General features: G+C 44.3%; 1 protein-coding gene across 3 annotated transcripts in view; it reads left to right on the forward strand.

Moving 5' to 3' along the window:
- SLC38A5 (solute carrier family 38 member 5) overlaps positions 1-16,196 on the forward strand; it is a 40,764-nt gene extending 24,568 nt beyond the window's left edge. For all 3 annotated transcript variants that reach the window (XM_044431290.1, XM_044431292.1, XM_044431291.1), the window contains exons 13-16: positions 1,907-2,031; positions 2,851-2,995; positions 9,906-10,009; positions 10,766-16,196. In XM_044431290.1, coding sequence (XP_044287225.1) covers positions 1,907-2,031; positions 2,851-2,995; positions 9,906-10,009; positions 10,766-10,870 — 479 coding nt within the window. In that variant the 3' untranslated portion in view covers positions 10,871-16,196. The remainder of the gene's footprint in view (positions 1-1,906; positions 2,032-2,850; positions 2,996-9,905; positions 10,010-10,765) is intronic.
- Positions 16,197-19,714: the final 3,518 nt, after the last annotated feature.

Consider the following 19,714-nt stretch of genomic DNA (forward strand, 5'->3'; position numbering starts at 1 on the left):
CTTCACAACAACCCTTTGGGGAAAATGAGAGACAGTAACTGACCCAAAGTTGTCCCGTGCTCCCCATGGCTTGGTGCGTGCCAAGGGTAGCCAGTTACAACTGAGCCAGTTGCACGTGAATTGACAGGTGTTCCTGTGAGACACTTGACGGCTGGCCCAGCTGCCAGTTTTGACTTTTCCCCATGTTCCAGGTAGACCGGGCCCTGCTTTCAATTTTTAAAAGCAGGGCATGAAGGCTTATGCTTCAAGCAAATGGGGCAGCTGCCTCTGGTGGGTGGGATGCTGAGGAGGTGTGTGTGTGTTTTGGGGGAGCAGGCACAGAGCTCCTCCAGCTATTCCCTTCCAGAGGAGGACAGAGCTGTGATTGCCACACAAATTGTCCTGCACCCCTGGACTACCTTCTGCGTTCAGCTGCAGAGGAGAATGCTGTTCTGTAGTCTGCACTGAACAGACTGGTTGGTTGCGGGAACCATCTTGTCCTTCACCCCAGAGAGCAAAATACTTGGAGCCAAACCTGCCCCATGTGTCATCTTATGGATTCTTACAGGATTTTTTTTTTAACTGCTCCAAGGGTGAGGTTAAGGTGGAGTTTATTCAGCCAGCATCATCCAGAGCCAGCTTCTGTTTCAAACTTGTGAATCACTGTTCCCATGGCTTTTCTGGAAATGGGGAAAGATGCCTTGGCACTGAGGGATGATACCAAGTAAGAGTTGTACAAAGTGTGCACAATGAATTTTGCATTCATCTGTGCAGACCTGAGAGGTTCTCCTTTTTCCACATTGTATTGGATGGACAAACTATTTGGTTTCAACTTGTGCTTCTTGCACTTGCATCTTTGGTGCAAACTCTGAGTTGAAAGAAGTACACACTACATCATTTCTTTTGAATGTGTAGGAGGTAATATAAAAATATCCTCCAGCAATGTGTGCGTAGCTTGACAGACAGATCCATTTCCTGTCATACTGAGGGCAAGGCGGAGAGGAAGGAGCTAGTAGTCAGCCCAAAGAGCAAACCCCCTGACTTGATCACAACCAACTTGCTGCAGAAACCTGTGGCCTGGTCACATAACTGTGGCAGAGCAGCAAGGTGACTCTGCGACCTCAGGTGGCCATGTGTATTGCTTCACCTGGGAAGCACACAAGCCAGCCTGTCCTTCCTCCCCTTGCTTCCATCCTATGCTTCAAAATGGCTTCTGCATTTCTGATTTTTTAAAAAAAGAAACATTTGAGCACATGTGCTATTTTGCATTTTAAACTGAAATCAGCACCATCATTCCACTGACCTGAGTTTAAACATGTTTGTTTAAGAATGAGCATGACCTTTTCCACAAAAGTGTGTGTATGTGTGTGTAGAGAGAGAAAAATATCTGAACAAAATATATAAAGTTATATGGATACAAATGTAGCCTTTATTTTAAAAGACTACATTTATAGATACATGCATATAAAGTGAAAATAATAAAATAAACATTTTAACCCCAGTTATACTCAGTCAGCTGCCTTCCTAACTTTAAAATGTTTACATATATGAAGGACACTGGCAGCAGCGCCTCCTTTGGGCCACTGGCCTTATCAGCTGCTGCTTTCCAGAAGGTCATTTGGGCCCTGCCCAGGGCCATGAAGGACCCTCCACATGGGCCCTCAGGTGCAACCCCAGATTTGCTCTGGCCTGTTTGTAGGGGGCATTCTAGCTGTAATGTCTGGCTGGCTTCCTTTTGCTTCCATCCTTGGGACAAAGGTGCCATACAGGCTGAATCCTGCTCCCCAGACGTTGAATGTGACTCTAGAAGAAGTTCTGTTGAACTTCTTGAGCCATGGCAAGAGCATCCACATATGATGTTAAAAAGAAGCCTTCCCATTTAGCAGCTCTCTGACAGTGTGACTGTATCCCTTCTGCTTTTTGGCAGAGAACGTTGAAGCAGAGATGCTGCACACCTACATCAATGTGGACCCGCTGGACAAGCTCATCCTCTGTGTGCGCTTGGCTGTGCTGTTGGCAGTGACACTCACAGTGCCGGTGGTCCTGTTCCCGGTAAGAGGCAGCCTTTCTCTGTTTCCCCACTGGACGGGTGTATGGCTGTTTCCTAAAGTGCCTTTGGCTGAGTGGCAGGCAAACAGGAGTCCCCTGGCATCTGCCTTGCTCCTTCCCTGTTACAATTCCATCCCAGCCAGCAGGGTCAACTGTGGGTTTGGCACACTTCAGTCCTAGTTAACAGCTGGACCTTGGCCTGATCAGTAATAATGCCTGGCATCTATGTTTAATCATACTTTGACATGTGTAACTGAAATGAGTGCATCTTTTCCTTGTTTACTCCTACTTTAATTTTCTTCCCATTTCCCTCTTGCTTTCCCTTGTTTCCCCTATTTCCAGATAGTTAAGTCCCTTGGGGCAAAGAACTGTCCTGTTATTCTTTGTAAAGCACTGTGTACTTGGATGACATTATATATAGCAAGAAAAAATTGTCGCTCTTTAGAATGTTCCAAAGAGCTTCACATTATGCATTATCCCAGTAATCTCTACAGTAGCCCTGAAAAGTAGGCCAACCTTTCCCCTCCCCCTCCCTTGTTGGTAGGGAGGTGGGTATGGAGTAAGGATCAATAAAGCCTGAATGATCCAAATTACCCTGGCTGTTTAATATCCCCCAGCCCTGCCTTCTGCATGTGAGTGGGGCTGACTGTGCCTGAAACCCTTGGCATCAGTCCTCATACCTTGACGCAAAGCGGCATCTCCAGAAATAAGCAGCTTTTTAAGGCACCTGCATTTAAGCTGTGAATGACAGACTTCTGCAACATTAGTGAGCATCTGCTTGTCAGGCTTCCATTATGTAACTCACACTTTTGATCCTGACAGATCCGCAGAGCCATCCACCAGTTGCTGTTCCACAAGAAGGATTTCAGCTGGCCGCGTCACGTCACCATTGCCTGCTGCCTCCTCGTCACTGTCAACCTCCTTGTCATCTTTGTGCCAAATATCAAGGACATTTTTGGAGTCATTGGTGAGTATGTGGCACTTTCCTTACCCTGTGATGATGCATCATAAAGGAATGGCCTTTTGTAAATGCTGCCCTGGCTTGTTCTTGGAGGGAGCAGGACATGAGCAACCCAGTTCTAGAGCTTTGCACACCATTTGTAATAGAAATATAGTAGCTGCATGCCAAATTATGGAGCATTGATTTCCAGATATGTTTTTCATTCTTTTCCAAATTCCAAAAAGATGGGAAGCGTTCATTTGGAAGAACAATGATTTATTTAAAATACCACAACTGGACACAATCTGTTCATGTCCTGATTGATGGCCATCCCAATTCACTACACAAAAAGGCTGCAGGAGTTGTGGAAGAAAGACAATTGAGTTTACGAAAGAAACCGTTCCGCACAATTCCCAACACATTTATGGTAGTGCTGTCAGTCCCTCAGATTTCAGCTCCATAAAGTATTTGCACAATCACTTCACTATATTTTTTTAATAGTAAGGTTAACACTAGAGGTGCAGAACTATTTCAACCCAGGGGCCAAATTTTATTCCCAAGAAGCTCTCATGGCTTGCATTTCAGCGGTGAGCAGGGCTGACAGCAAGGAGTACTGCAAAAATACCAGCATATTTTAGTGGAAAGATCTTCCTGCCAATGCTTTGCGAGAGAGGCATTTTAGGATATGGTCCAGTTTGGATCCTTGCTGCCCCCCAAACTGGGAGGATTACAGATGCCTCTATGCAGAATGGGAGGAGCACAGAGGCGAGGATTGCCCCAAGCTTCTCCCATTCTACAAAACACTTCAGTGGTGGCACTTTGGAATGTGAGGAAAGGAGACTGTGGCACCTGCAGGATGCTTCGTATCTTGGTGGGGCCTGCCTCCTCTCCTCACCACCCAGAATGCCTCCCAAAACTGTCTCCAAGTTGGCTTAGTGCCACAGGCAGCAGGGCTGCACGGGCAGTGGGAAGGTGCTTGCAGTTCAGAGCCACAGTGTGATGTTGGACCAGGGCCTCCAAAAGGTTCTGTGACTGTCTTGACTCAGCCTTGTGGCTGTTGGATTGTTCTGTTAACCCTTTAGGATAGGCACCAAGTTGTGCAAAAGCTGGGTGAGAATCAAACCATCTGTCAGCAGGTGGAATTGGATGTGGATTTCTGAGGACAACAGGAGGACCAGATTCAGCCCTCTGGCCTAAGGTTCTGCAGCTCTGATCTATTTATTTTATTTATTTATTTAAAACTTTTGTATGCTGTCCCTTAGCATCTCGCAGTGCCTTTACAGAAATACAGGGGGGCTGAGGTAGTAGTTTCTAGAGATGTTAGTGAACATCAACTAGACGTCTTTGGAGCTCTCCTGAGAGAATGCAAATTGCCCAGAGTGTAGAACCTACAGGCTGATCCCACAGCAAGGGTGGCTGAGGGGCTAACTGTACAGTGAATTTGTTGCTTCGTTCATTTGTTCGTTCAAACAATTTTGCAGTACAGTTTGCAATGCAAACTAAAATACAATACCAAAATAAAATAAATAACTATAATAAAATAAAACATGTTATTTTACATTTAATAGCCTAGGAGAATACAAATGGCTTTGTCTAGTGCCAAATATGAATGATACTATTGACTCCATGTGGGTGTATAATTGAAACTCATTGTGTTTGTTTTTTAAATGCAAAACTACTTTGGAAGAGGGTTGCGTGGAATGGATAAGCAGGAAGGAGGTGCTGAACCTTTCTCATTTGCTATTTCTCTGAAGTTCTGCTCTTCTCTCCACTCCCAGCAATGGTAGAAACATGCCTATTAAGATAAATATATACCTAACACACTGAGGCTGGAGACAGCTGGTGGGGACAACTCTGAGCAGAAAAACAGATGGCAGAAACAGAACTGAAGCACCACCTTCTTGGCTGCCTTTCTTCCACCCCTTGCAACCTCCAGAGGCTTCTTTTTATTTAAAAATGTGGTGTGGACTTTATTAACACACAGTTGCTCCTAAATGACCAGGAAAGAATCCCCCTGCGCTGCACTACTCAATTAACAATTGATTGAACTGCAGAAAAAGTTCTGCAGGAAGTTTTAGAGCAAGAATGAGGAATGCTTTTAGACTAGGCCCAAGTTCAATTTCAAGGAAACTCTCAGGAACCACCTTCCAGTGGTAGGAGAGGCAAAATACCGAATCTTCCAGCATATTATAGCTTAAAGCTCTTCCCGCAAGAAACTAAGCCTTAGGAGAGCCGTTCAACCTTATAGAATGGAGAAGAAACTGCTGAAAAGCAGCAAAAGCACTAAAAGATAGATGGTAGGGGGAGAGGCCTGGAGAATGAGGCATGACCATTTGGGGAACCCTAGAGGACCCCAGCCTAAAGTTTCCCAGTCTTGCTTTAGATCACGAAGATGGTTGTCGCCACCTGCAGGTTCCTGTGCACCAGTGACAGTGTAGATGCTAGCAGCGCTGCTCCCTTTCCTACCCCTTGCCCCTGCTTTGCAGATAAGTTGACTGTTCAGCCGTGGGGAAACTCCCTGGCACAAGCATCCTTGCTGCAATCAGAAGGACAACTTGGGGTAAAAACAATTGCATTCAGTCCATTAGTGCTTAGAATAAATGCTTGCAGATAAATTGTGCAGAAGTGGCCTAAAGCTGCCTAATCGTAACTGTGGCATTTGAGGTTTTCCACATAAATTTCAAGAGAGTCCAGTTCATGAGGAAGCAGTTCAGATGGATCTGTAAATAGCCGCATGAACGAGTCAAGGTTTAGTGCTCTTAAACTGGAGTTACCTCCTAAGGCTGAATTTTCCTTTTCCAAGATAGAAAACTGAACTATGGAGTTGGCAGCTCAAGCATTCAGCAAGCATGCAAGATTTTAAAAATAGATCTGTGCTAGAGAAATGTGACACCTTACATTTGTCATGTTTGTGAGCTATAAAAACTCACCCAACGCATTTATGATGAGACAAATGAATGCTAATGACACAAATAAAACATTGGAGTGGGTCTTAATAGCCACCATTGAGCTGCTCTACAGCCTGCAAGCACAAGCAGCATGTAATACTGAAAGCTGATTTATACCAAAGCTATCTAGCTCAGCGTTTCCTGCATTGCCTGGTAGCAGCCCTGCAGGGTTTTTCAGACAAGTGATTGTCTTACCAGATGATTCCAGGAATTCAGCCAGGATCTTCTGCATGTGGAGCAGGCGCTCAAGCACTTGAGCTATAGCCCTTTCCTAAAGTAGCTGGCTGGATCTCATTTATACCTTGCGATGTTACTGTGATGGCAGTTTGTTGACATCGGAGATAATTTTCTTGAACTTGGTGAACAGTATTTCAACACAGTTACCTGACAGGTACTTACTGGAGGGCTTATCCAACATAATCTCTTATCTTTAATCTTCTGCCTTGCAATTTTCCATGTTTTTGTATTGCCCCGTCTTCAGCTGGGGAGACTTGAGTAAGCAGAAAGGGATACTTTTGAAAAATAATAATTTATATTCTGTTGTGAGTTTCAGAAACCAATAACAAAAACCAAAGTCATAAAGAAAGTCAAGGTGGAGGGAGTAAGGAAAGAAAAATCAACAATTTTCATTACACAATATTAATTACAGTATATCAATTGTAATTAATGCAGATGAAATGTCTGCCTGCATGTATTATATATGGGTAGAAAGGTAAACTGTTATTGATATAAATAATTATATATAAGCTTTAATAAAGGTAAACAAAATCATTTGTCCATGGATAGATGGCGTCTAAATACCACCCATCTGAAAGTTGAAAGTGTCATTAAGTCCTTGATCCATGCATTATCAGGGCTGACCATTCTTCCATTGTTACAGAATCAGTCCTTTAGGTGTCAAAACAGCATGGAAAAGCCATTTATGTTGATCTTGTGTTAAGTTCCAAGAAACTTGTTAAACAGAATATGTACATCACTAGATAATAAAGAGGGATCCGGCACAAAATTTACCCATGTTATAACCTCCTTCCAAAAGGAGGCAACAATTGGACATTGCCCAAACATGAGTTAGCGAAGTCTTACCTATGTTATACCTCCAACAGTCAGCCAACTTAGCCACATCCTTATTGAAAAGATGTTGCTGTGTCCAAAATATATGGAGAAGTCCTTGCTGAATAGCATGTCACCTGAATGCCACTGACATTTCCAAGATGAATCCATTAGTCAAGACATCACACTCTGATTTGCTGTTCTTAAGACCCTTTATATCATATCTATTCACCACTAATAAGTATTTATGCACCTGGATTGTATGTCAGTATACCTGATCTTTAGCAAGGATTTCAAATATCAGAGGGGACTCTGGTGCATTGCCATTCAGCCATAGCTGGGAAGTCATATTTAGCATAGAGGATGAAAGATGGCAGAAAATTATCAGGAGCAGCATTTGTTCCAAAGTATAAATCATTTTATCTGTCCAGGTCAACCACAGGGATATTCTATTTCCTATTTTTAAATCTGGATTTCCCTGTAAAGTTAGTTTAGCTTAGGAAAATGAGTAAAACTGAAATTGATCTGGCATTTTGCCTCATATTTCTCTTGCTGCTGTAACTGGGGGAGGTATCCTATCTGCTTTAGTGTATTGAGAACCTAATGCAATTCATTTGGAAGGACACTCCAGAAATCCAAACTAACTGGTGAGAAAAAACTAATCTTGGAGAAAAAAGACAAAATGTAGCTAAAGTCACAGTGTAAACTAAGAACCAGACTAGTTCCATCCTCTTTCATTGAAAATTTCATTCTTTCCAATGATATTCCTAACAGAAGAAAGGAATCTTTTTATGAGGCATTGTGTTTTTTTGAAATACTGTCCAAGTATAAATAAAAGAATCTCACATAAAACATGTACAATTTGGGGTATAATGTTAATCTTATATGCATTTATCTTATTCACAAATTCAATCTCAAAGATGCCCATTTTTAAAAAATCTTGAGAAATTTCATTGTTCAAATTTAACTTAATTATTCCTGGGAATAAGTATTCCCAAATAGGTAATAAACTCAAGACAACATCAAAATTCCCAGGCAGCTAATGTATTGTTGGGGGCGGGCCAAGTATCTCCAGTAGAGATCAGTTCTGACTTTGACCAGTTAACTGAATAGCTAGCGAGGGAAAAAAACTAAGCAGAAGTATTAAGCAACTGCATCAAAACTAGGATGGGCACTGATGTTCCAAAATAATAAAGGATTGCCAGCACTGAGGATGGATTTGAGATGGTTATACACAACTCTGTGAATCCTACTACACTGTTTAATAATACACAGCAGAGGATTCCAAAGATAAGTCAAATATCAAAGGAAAAAGTGGAGATCCCTGTCTGGTACAGTGGTACCAAACGCCTCAGTTCACAACCAAATCGGATCGCGAACAAAAATTTCATTAAAAAATTGACTCAGGTCGTGGGCGACTGCAGTTGTGGCCACACAATCGTGCTGGGGGTGGTGGTGGGGGAGATGGCTGAGATCACGCCTGTCTTTCCTGCCCGGGCATGCCCGTGATTGCACCCATCTTTTCTGCAGGAGTGCAACCGTGATCTTGGCCACTCCCCCACAAGCACGATTGCACCCATCTCCTCCCCACGCTCCTGCATTCGCGCCCGTCTCTCCCCCCCCACGGGCCTGCATTTGCGCCCGTCTCCCCTCCCACGTGCCCACATTTGCCCCCGTCCCCCCCCCCCCCCCGACACGCATTCGCGCCTGTCTGTCCCCCCCCCCCGGCCCCAGTTCGCCGGGATGACGAGTGCATGCAGGGATGACAGGTGTGATCGCAGTCGTGCTGGGGGCTGGGCGGGGAGATGGCCGCAGATCTTTGTTGCTCTTTGTCACTTTGCTTCACATTTTTCTGATTTAAAAAAATAGTTACAGAACAGATTAACCTTATTTACATTGAACCTTATGGAGAAATTAAATTGGCTCACAACCAGAGTCCTGGAACAGATTAAGTTCATGAGCCAAGGTACCACTGTACTGCTCTTCAATGGAAAATAATAAGAAAGTCCATTAGTCATAACTCTGTTGGGAAAAAATAGATTTTTTGCAGTTTGGGTGTGGTCTGAAACTTCTAACAAGCACTAATTTGATATATCTAGTAGTTTAAGTAAAAGCAATTGTGGGGGACAAGTGAAACAGATGATGTGTTCCCATCCAAATGCAAAGTTCTCCAAAAGTCATTCAGACCTGATTCAATTGTGTGGACCTAAAGTATGAATTCATTCATTCATTCATCATGTTTATATCCCACCTTTTTTGCATTATGCAACTCAGGGTTGCTACATGCAGTTCCCAGGTGGTCTCCCCTCCAAGCTCAGGCAAGCCTCAGACCTGCTGAGCTTCAACATGGTGGATGGCTTATGTGCCTTCAGACCATACTCTGGACCTCATCTCAACTCAATTTGCCTCTCCTGAGTTGGAGTCTAACAAAGGTCTAGAATTCCGCCGAAATCCATACGCACAATCAAATCATTTTAAGCAATATCAATCATTTTGCTAAAACCTTCTCAAAAGGTCTGATCATTATTAGGCTCATAGACATTACTCACAGCAATTCTTTTGTTCTTTTATTTCCCAACCAAAATTAAAAAGTGATCATCTGGATTAATGATGATCTGCTGTACTGAAAACAGGAGCCATTGATGAATTAATATTGTGACCCCTTGAAATCGAGTGAGGTTGTTCATTATGTAAGGGAATGTTTTTGAAAATGGAAATGAGAAAGGAAGGAAAGCAAGTGTGATCAGAGAAGAAAAGGCAAGGAAAAACCTGGTAGAAGCCAGAAGGAGCCATTGTGCAGGGCATAATTGCTCCCTTTTTCTTCCCTAGCGAAATATTCCCAACTCTAATGTCTCCTTTTTCGTGGTTCAAAAGTCAAGCTAGCCATGTACCAAAAAATATATCACATCATCTGACCCTGTATTTTTCTTTTATCATAGGAGCCACGTCAGCCCCCAGTCTCATCTTCATCCTTCCAAGTGTCTTCTACATCCGCATTGTCCCCAACGAGAAAGAGCCTCTGCTATCTAGATCTAAAATACAGGTATTGAATGCTGGCTGGTAGGTGGAAAGGGGGTTCCACAGTGTGGGAGACCTGTGGGGAATCCAGGAGTGGTCCAGGGGAGACCCAGGACCAAATGCAATCAAGGTCAACCTCAGTCAGGAACAGGGTAGAATAAGCTGTAGCAGGCCAGGCCATGAAAAGAGCTGTAGATGGGTGCATTTCCTGAATCTCTGCCAATGTGGCTAAAAACACATTGACAGAACAAGCCGAGGTAAGGTGGCAAGAGACCTGCCTTGTTCACTTGTTTACCTGTGATGCTGCCAGGTCTGGTCCACAGAAAAACCTCAGTTGGTCTGCAAGACACCTGTGTCCTCTGGCACCCACAGGAGTACACCTTCCATTTCATGAGTCTGAGAACATCCTGATGAGGATGATAATAATCATAATATAAAAGTAATAATCTGCAAAGATCATGGCTGGTTTTGAGGACTGCCTATGGCTTTCTGAACTTAGTGTCTTCCTCAGACTTTTAAGGATAACTGCAAGGGGGTGGCAGAGTAGAGGAACGTTCTGTGTACAAATAGAATGAAGCAATGCTTGAGGAGAGAGGGTTGCTAGCAGGGACTCTGTAGAAAATAATGGAGAATTAAGGGGTTAGGTAGCGTTTTGGAAGTGAGTGGGAGAGGCTGCTGTTTTTCTCCTCATGGATACCACGCAATCACCCCCTTTCCCCATGGAAATAAGCAAGGTAATTTAAAGAGCACTGTGCCACATGATTCCTTCTTTCCCTTGCAGGCTGCCTGTTTCGCGGCCCTTGGCTTCATCTTCATGGTGATGAGTCTCAGCTTCATCATTGTAGACTGGGTCACGACGGGAAAGAGCAGCGGGGTGGGGCACTAACCCACTCCTTTGCCCCCAAGAGATGCAGTGGGGGTTCCAGCCAAGGAGGACCATTCATTGCCCCAAGAAGAGCATCACCTCTGCCTGTTTATCTCTACTCCACCTGGGGAGACACCACCATTCCCTGCCCAGCACTATGGGGAAGTATTAGACGGCACCATTTATTGCCATGGTATGCAAACTTACCCAAGACAGCTCTGCGGCTTCTCCTTGGTCCTTCTTGGCTCTGGGGCTATGCAACAGCTTTTCCCCCACAAAGAGGCTGCCTGTTGCCATGGTCAAACTCTACTCATTCTTCAGAATTGGTGCTATGACAACATAATTGACCGTTATGTACTTTCGGCTCCTATGGTAGCAGCCCAGGGCTCCTGGTCTTTTTTTTAAAAAAAACTATTATTTCCTCCTGGCAAAATGATACCATTGTGTGCTGGGGAGGGTTTTTTCATCCAGGACAAGGCTCTCAACAAGATGTATGGGGGGTGGGTTTTACTTTGGCCATTATGGAAATAATCCCTGGTTGGTTCTCCCCTCCCTCCTTCATTGTCCTGGTGCCTGACTGTCCAGGTGGCAGAGCTTGCAATCTAAGCTCTTAGTGATTAAGCGTGGGAGCTGGCCCTGCTCTTCCTGTTATAGTCAGAAGACAGGCCCAGCCTCCATCTATGTGTCTGTTCCCCTTACTGGTATCAAACGGGCAATGAGTTGAGCTGTTGAGGCTTGTACAATAGCCCCAGGATGGGGGGTGGCCAGCACAACAGTGCACACAGTGGACAATCTTAATTTATTTTCTAGTATTTAATCTGGGCCTGGCTACCAGACCAAAGACTGCAACATAACCATCCTAGTGCCAACACAATCCATGTTAGGATTCCACATTCCTTTGATGGAGGTGAGGTTTGGGGAGTTGAAAGAAGGGATTTTGGTTGAGCAGGCCAGAAGTCTGGACTCCTGGATTCTCTTCACAACTCTGAAGGGCTGGTGGGTGCGGCATGGTCATACAGGGTACAGCAGAAAGTTTCAAAAGGAGGGTTCTAGGTGGTGGGAGGGAGATGCAACCATCCCTTGGCGTGGTAGAGGGTCTTTGCTGTGTCCTGTCACACAGTGATGCTCAATTTTTCCTGAAGCCATCCAGGAAAGCTTAAAGCTTCTTACGCTGTGTTGGCACCTGCTGACTTCCCATTGGCACAACTCTCTGAGCTGCAGCAATCCACTTTCTAGATTCTGCAATGCTGCATCTGAATTGGAGCTTCTGCCATTTGCCCTTTTAAGAGCTCTGACCTGAGGCAGCGTATATGGTGCAGAGCATGTTTGAAAAGCTTCAGGTTGACATTAATGTACCGCAAACATCAAGAGGCTTGACTGAAGGACATTACCAGCAAATTAAAGAGGACTAATTATGTGGCAGATACTTTCCTATTTGCCATTTACTGTGGAATAGCCATGCTTTGTTCATTTACGCTTCATGAGGCATCTTCATCATAGCATCATCAAACCGTCGTCCTCCAGTGTTTTCCCCATGCACTTTTTTCGGCTTGCACAAAATCTGGCTGTTGGAAAAAGAACAGAACGATAGAGCTAATCCTCACAGTTATGGACTGCTTTAGCACTATTTTCCTATCTGCCTTCAGAGGCCTGGTTTTGATTGTTGCATCGTTGCTTATCAGTTTACAGCCCTAAAGCAGTGATATAGCCAAACGCAAACAGACAACAAAGTTCTTGGCTGTCGTTGCTCTAGACCAGTGGTGGCGAACCTATGGCACATGTGCCACAGCGGGCACACAGAGCCCTCTCTGTCGGCACGTAAGCCAAGTTGTCCCAGCATTGCCCCAGCAGCCGAGCATCAGATAACAGCGTATATAGGGGCCGTGCGCATGCTTGGAAAAGAGTAGTGGTGGCAGGCGATGACGTCACGATCCACAACTCATTAGCCGTGACTCATCCAAGCTTTCGCATAGCTGGTCAGCGTACTGCCAAGGATATGTTTATATTTGCTTGAACTGGCTGTGAGTTGTTTTCTCTAAACTAAAACTTCAGTTTTCAGGTTTTATTGCAGTGTTGGCACTTTGCCATAAATAAGTGGGTTTTGAGTTGCAGTTTGGACCCTCGGTCTCTAAAGGGTTCATCACCACTGCTCTAGACTCTGGAATCTTTCCCTCTTGCACCAGGATAGGCCCTTCAACTAGGCAGAGCAACTTGGCCTTCCCCAGATAAAGCCAATGCAGGCAACAATCTGTCTTTTATGTTACAGATACAGCAACAACATTCATTAGTATTATACACTCACCACCAGACTGGAGAGAAACGCTTTGAATTTTCGGTGTCAGGCACCAAAGCACCTTATACTGCTTTATGGGTGGGGTATTGAGCAGTGCCAGCTCCAGGTTTTGGAGGGCCTAGGGCGAGCCCTTTCCTTTGGTGAATCTGCCTTCTCATCACTGTGGTCACCAGCTGCTCCTGCCCCTGTTCCTCATCCACTTCCTCGTCACTACCACTTGCTTGCTTGACCGGTAGAGACTTGGTGGGCAAGGAGGCCGGGGCACCTCCTTTCTCTCCCACCACCACCACCGCTGTCTTAGGCCGGAACAAGCTGGCAACTGTGATGAAGGAGGGCACAACTCCAGGGGGCTTTTGTTGGCGGTTTAGGCCCTTTGCAGGTGTCCAGCCATGCCTGCTTGGATGCTGGTTCTTCTGTTGACTGATGAGATTAAAAGAAACAGTGGACTGGGAAAGGGGTTTTTGTCCTTCTCTGTCAAGAAAGTTTCTCTGCTGGTTTAGCAAAGGAGAACATGTCCACAGTGATTTTCCAGGGTTCATCAGTGCAGTGCCCATCTGCCTCTCCCTCTGCATTGTTCGTATTTCTGTCCTTTTCTCTCTTCCTACCGTCCCTGGCCTCATAGTTCGTCCCCACAGTATTACCATTACTTTAACCTACCACACACACTTCTGCAGATGCTAAATCTTCCTTGAACTGGTGTCATCGCCACTGGCTAAGCAAGCATATCTGTGTGTGGTTATTGCGAATGAATTACCAGTTGAGGTAGACAACTTCGTGCCCTCCAGATGTTTTGGACTTCAGTCTAATCACCCTTAATAACTGCCCATGCTGGCTGGGGCTTATGGAAATGGTAGTACTAAACCTGGAGGGCACCAGGGTTGCCCAGGGCATTGAAAGGGATCTTTAAAAAATCTAGTCCCTCCCCCTGCTAATGCAGAAGGTCTGCTGCTATTGGCTGGAAATCCATCCATGATAGGTGGTCACCTTTGGAGGCAGCCTGGCCGCTAGCAAAGGGCTTGCACTCTCAGGCAGTTCTTTGTAGTGATTTTGATCTCCTGCTTTGGGTCCTGACTTCTAGAGTGCCAAAAACAGGTTCAAATATTTGAAGATGGGTCTCATATCTCCTCCTTTGCAGCACAGAAATTGGGGTCAGCATATTCTGCTAAAGGCTGGTGGACTTGTTTGAAAATACTACATGACAGAAAATCACCTTTGTCCACCGTATCTCAAATATTAATCATCAAACATTGGTCCTTGCTGCCTTAAATTCATTAAGCTATATTCTTTTTTGCCTGTCTCATCTTCCAGAGAGCACTTAGCAGCACAGCATATTTTCTCTTTTAACTTTTTGTTTTATTAAGCAGAATGGAAGCTGAGATTCTTGGTGGCTTACTTAGAGTTGTGTGTTCTCAACAGATACTGTGACATAATGTGCATCGCAGCTTTGGATAATCTGGCCAAGCAGGGACGGGGTGTGCAGGGAACCTATTAGGAATGCATGAACAGGACACATATTGACCAAATTGCTATTTAATAATCCTTGTCTGACAGCACCATCCATGTCCATGGAGTATCGTAAGCAGAAAGCAGCCCCTGGCCCAAGGACTTTACAAAACACTAAATGAGATTTGAAGTGGCTAACCTCTCAACATTAGGGTCCCCGTGTCAACAGGAACGTTGAACTTCTCAGATTCCAGTGCTGCAGGGATTTGAACAGTTGTGCCTGCTGAAATTTTCTATATAATGTTATAGCCTTAATGCTGAAAAGCTTGCCACCCTCAGATTAATCCTAGGCATGTCTATTTTGATGTAAGTTCCATTCGCTTCAGTGGGACCTGCAGTCTAAATTTTCAGAGCTCTCAGACCCAGCAACAATCTTGTAGAATGAGGGTCTCTGGTGATAATGCTTCTAAGTCAAAATCATTGCAAACCTTGTCATAGGAATTAATCAAGAAGAAAATTCAGCATATATTTTCTTCTTTGGGACAGCTTTGGGTACATGGGTGCTTAACCTAAGAGTTCTCTTCTGATCATACTTCCAGTTTGTACTGTGGTTTTCTATGCATATAGGTTGCTTCTACCTACCTAATTTATTTGTAATATTGTAACTTCTGGATATAGACTGCTTTGGTGGGCACAATTTGAATTTCTTGCTTTGGTACCAAATCTCCTAGTGCCATGTTTACTAGTATGTATACTGAGCTTTGAAGTGGGAGTGAACTGTATTCCAAGCCTCCCCTGAAACTGCTGGTAGTTTTGCTTCTTGCTCTTTAACTTACTTTGAGAACTGTAATCCACCTGATTTCAGCTGACATGCATTGGGCGGTTTGTCCTACATCTCCTCAAAACTCATGCCATTGCTACATCTGAGCGTAAGCATTAGCCACACTTTCTCCACTGCCTTATTCATCAGTTGCAGCTGTCTGTCACCTCCTGGGGCTCACAGTCACATCTTTCTGAGCCCACTGCAAGGCCAGATGCAAAAGATGATAGGACTTTGTGTAGCAGAGAACATCTTCCTCAACAGGACTATTAAAGATACTGCCCTCCTCAGAATCTTAATTAGCTTAGCCATCCATTTTGAAATAACCAGACACTAAGCATTCTGCATTTACTCAGCTGCTGGAACCTGACTTCCTCCTGGCTCAGCTGGGCTAGGACTGAAATTGTACCAGGAGGCAGAGTTAGGCCTCCTGGCTGAAAGCGTTGACCATGGAATCAGTGGCCACGATGGAGGCTCCCTCCCATTCTGCAATAGCCACAACTGTCCACTCAGCTCCATATTTTTATGTCTTTTCTCAATCTAGTATGTCTAGCTCATGAAAACATGTATTTCCCGTATGTGCCTTGATATTCTCTCTTTCTGTCCTTTTTGCCTTTGAAAACCTCAAGATGGTTTTTCATATAGTCTCAAGGGCTCTGATTCTGCTTTGGGGTAGGGAAAGAGTTCATATTTAAGGGAGGAGGGAACACAGATTCAAAATGTGAAACTGATGTAAGGACACAGTATTTGTATAATTTTGGAATTCAATAAATAACAGTTCTTCAGTAAAAGCAGCCTTATGTTTTTATTTTGTTTTTAGGGGTTACAGTGCGGTATAGACTTACAAAATGGTTTACAAGATTTAGACATGACAAAGATTTAGACATGTATATGAAACATTTGGCCATTTATGCATCGATACATACATTCACTGAAAAATCTATTGTAAAAAAGGAAAAAAAGTGTGGGGAAAATCCATTGTTTCTTTGGCTTCCCTTAATTTATATTTTAAAAAATGACAAGTGTGCAATGCTTTTGTTAGGGTTCCTTTGTCCATGGGTTTTGCTCTCTGCTCTGCATGTCAGTCAGCATCCCTTCCAGGCTGAAGGCACACCTGTTTTGGTCCCACTTGTTTGCATTTTTTTTAACCACAGAATGCTCCAGTCTCAGCTACATTAAAATCTTGGATTCATCCCTCCATTTCTGTGGGCTGCTCCATTCCATCTATGGGAGCATCTTAAAATGGCTTTTCTTCCTCCCTTTTCATTCACTCCATTTTATTCCCCCTTCATCCTCACTGTCATCCCACTAATTGTCACTCAACATTTTGTTTTACAGAGTTATTACAAGACTGTCTGGGATTTTACCCATACCTTAGGGGATTTTGTTTCGTTGTTTTTCCTACCTGCAAACTTCCTTTTCCCTTGTAAGGCAAATGTGGGGAGTGTGAGGGGATGCATTTTCTGAGGAACAATCAGTGACCAAGGGTTGCTTTACGTTTTTCCATCTGTACTAATTTTTCCTTAACATGGCTTCCCCAGACAGGCTCCTAAATGACAGGTGAAACTTACTGAAGGGAAGCGGACCTGCAGAACTGGCAAATGAGAGTAGTTAAGCATCTTCCCCACAAAATGACCCTCTGCCTCCATATTTATCTTACTTTCAAAAACATGAGAGTTAAGGGACAACAGATCCACGAGTACAACTAACACTCAATATTTAAAATGTTTGTTCACATACTGGAGCGCTTCTGTATTTTCAGGGTTGAGAAATTTACCAGCATACACCTGTGCCAGTTTCTGCCTCAATCCTCAGTCCTCCATCCAGGGTGTCTTTCTGCATGAAGGAAGTAACTCAGTGATTGAGAAACAGAGAGGCAAACAACCAAGCCATGAAGCCTGTCTGAAGGAATGTGGAGAAGAGAAAAAGATAATCAGCTTGAAAGAAAGTTTGCTACTTCCTATCTCATCCTCCCAGTAGTTTTATGAGATGGGGTTGTAGGGTAAGGTGAAGTTAGAGAGGGGTGAAATAGTAAACTTGTAGTTATAAGCATGCAGGCGTAATAGGTTGATGAATATTAACTCACACACCTTGAATAGACAATAGGCTAATTATAATGCACATGTGATGTATGTAGATGTATGTAGTGGGATGAGATGGGAGATATGAAGTAGGCAGACTGTAACCTCCTAGTACCTTACCCAGTGAGGGAAAAGGGGAGGACTGTGGCAGCTGGGCTGAGGGGTAAAAGAAGCTGTTTTGTGTGTTTGTACTTTGGAGAGATTCTGATAGAGTGGGCTCTCCCCGTCTATTGCAATAAATGAAGGAATCACCTCACTCTGTTGGTAGTCTTGGTTATTTAACTTGAGAAGTATTTTCACAGCTTTTTGCATAACATGCAGAAAGTGGATAATTAGACATAGAACCTGGGACCTGGTGCACCTATCATAGAATCATAGAAAAGTTGGGTCAGAAGGGGTCAAAAAGGCCATCAAGGTCAATCCCCTGCTGGTGAAGGATGCCAGTTACACCATGCCACCCAGATAGCTGCCTTATTTGCTTCTTGAATATCTATTTGCTTCTTGAATGAGTGTGGAAGAACATGGCAATCCTGACAAGCGCTACCTCTACCCCCCCCCCCCCGCCATTTCACTGTAGTGAAGAAGGTACATTTGAAAGCCTGCTACCAGACTCTGCCAGAAGAAACCTCCATGTTGGCAGAGCAAAGTTTTGGTCTTCTACATAGCCAGAAGGGACTTTTCAAAACAGATTTTCACTTATTGTCATGCTCTTTTTCCTACCGCTCAGTTTTGGAGGGTTTCTCGCATGAAACATTCCAAAATAGATTGAAGAAAAGCAAACCAGTAATGTTTATTAAGAATATGGCACACAAGGCTGTTGACATATTATACGTGTAAGGCAGAACACTCTGCAACTGTGCAGCACACAATTAGTACTAAGCTTTTATAGTTTACCTCATCCTCTGACAACTTTCTCAGAGGCCCCCTCCCTTCCCAAGGCTGGGTATTGTCCTCCCTCCATTCAACCCCTTCCAAGGATAACCCTTTCAAGATGTAGCTCAAACACTCATCCTTGGCCTTGTTCCTTCTTGTTCTCTCTTATCTAGGAGCAGCTCTCCTAGAGCTACATACAAGCAAGTTTTCTCTTTAACCCTGTATTTGTAAGAACAAAGAAAGCATCATCTTCATCAACAAGAGTAAACGCTAATAGTGGGCTCAGAATAAAATGTCCTTATTGAATGTATCGAGAGGTCGTTGAGGCCCCATCGGTGCGGGTGTTCAAGGATAGGCTGGATGTCCACATGGTGGGCATGTCATGAGCGGAGCCGGCTGGTGCTGGAGGTCTGACTAGATGGCCCGGGAAGCCCCTTCTGACTCGCTCTGTTTTCTATGTTTTCTATGTTTCTATGTATTTATGGCAAAAAAATCTGTGTATATTTCAAAAAACAGGGAATTTATTTTTTGCATTCAGAATTTGGACAAAATTATTAATTTTTCACAGAAGAGTCTTGTGTTGGCCTCCCTCCATTTTAGGATGGCCAGTTATACATTGTCAAAAACCAAATAGCATAAAGAGCACACAGTGTTGCACCAATATTAGATACACCAAAGCACTGCCCAGTGGATTAAGGCATGGTTGACTGACCGAAAGCAGAGGGTAACCATTAGTGGGGAATCATAGGGATGGTGGCCAGTGACAAGTGGGGTCCCCCAGGGCTCTGTCCTGGGGCCGATCCTGTTTAATCTTTTCATAAATGACATGGAAGAAGGGGTGAACAGTCCGCTGATCAAATTCGCAGACGATACTAAAACTGGAGCAGGGGCCACAACTGAGGAGCAGGTACTCCAGAGCCAAAAGGATCAGGACAGACTATGGAAGTGGGCAGAAGACAACAGGATGGCGTTCAATGTGGATAAGTGCAAGGTCTTGCACTTGGGGCATAGGAATAGGTGTCATAAGTACAGGTTAGGGGACAGGTGCCTGGAGAGCAGCACTTGTGAAAGCGACCTCGGGGTACTGGCTGACTGCAAGCTAAACATGAGTCAGCAGTGTGATGCGGTGGTCAAGAGGGCGAACGCCACCCTTGGTTGCATAGCCAGAAGTGTGGCTTCTAGATTGAGAGAGGTATTACTACCCCTCTATACGACTCTGGTGCACCCACAACTGGAGTATTGTGCTCAGTTTTGGACCCCTCATTATAGAAAGGATATAGCCAGGTTAGAGTCAGTGCAGCGTAGGGCCACAAGGTTGGTGGCCGGTTTGCAGGGGATGGGGTATGAGGCAAGAC

Source organism: Varanus komodoensis, unplaced genomic scaffold (assembly GCF_004798865.1).
Source record: "Varanus komodoensis strain SLA01 unplaced genomic scaffold, ASM479886v1 scaffold22, whole genome shotgun sequence".
In the NCBI taxonomy this organism is placed as follows: Eukaryota; Metazoa; Chordata; class Lepidosauria; order Squamata; family Varanidae; genus Varanus; species Varanus komodoensis.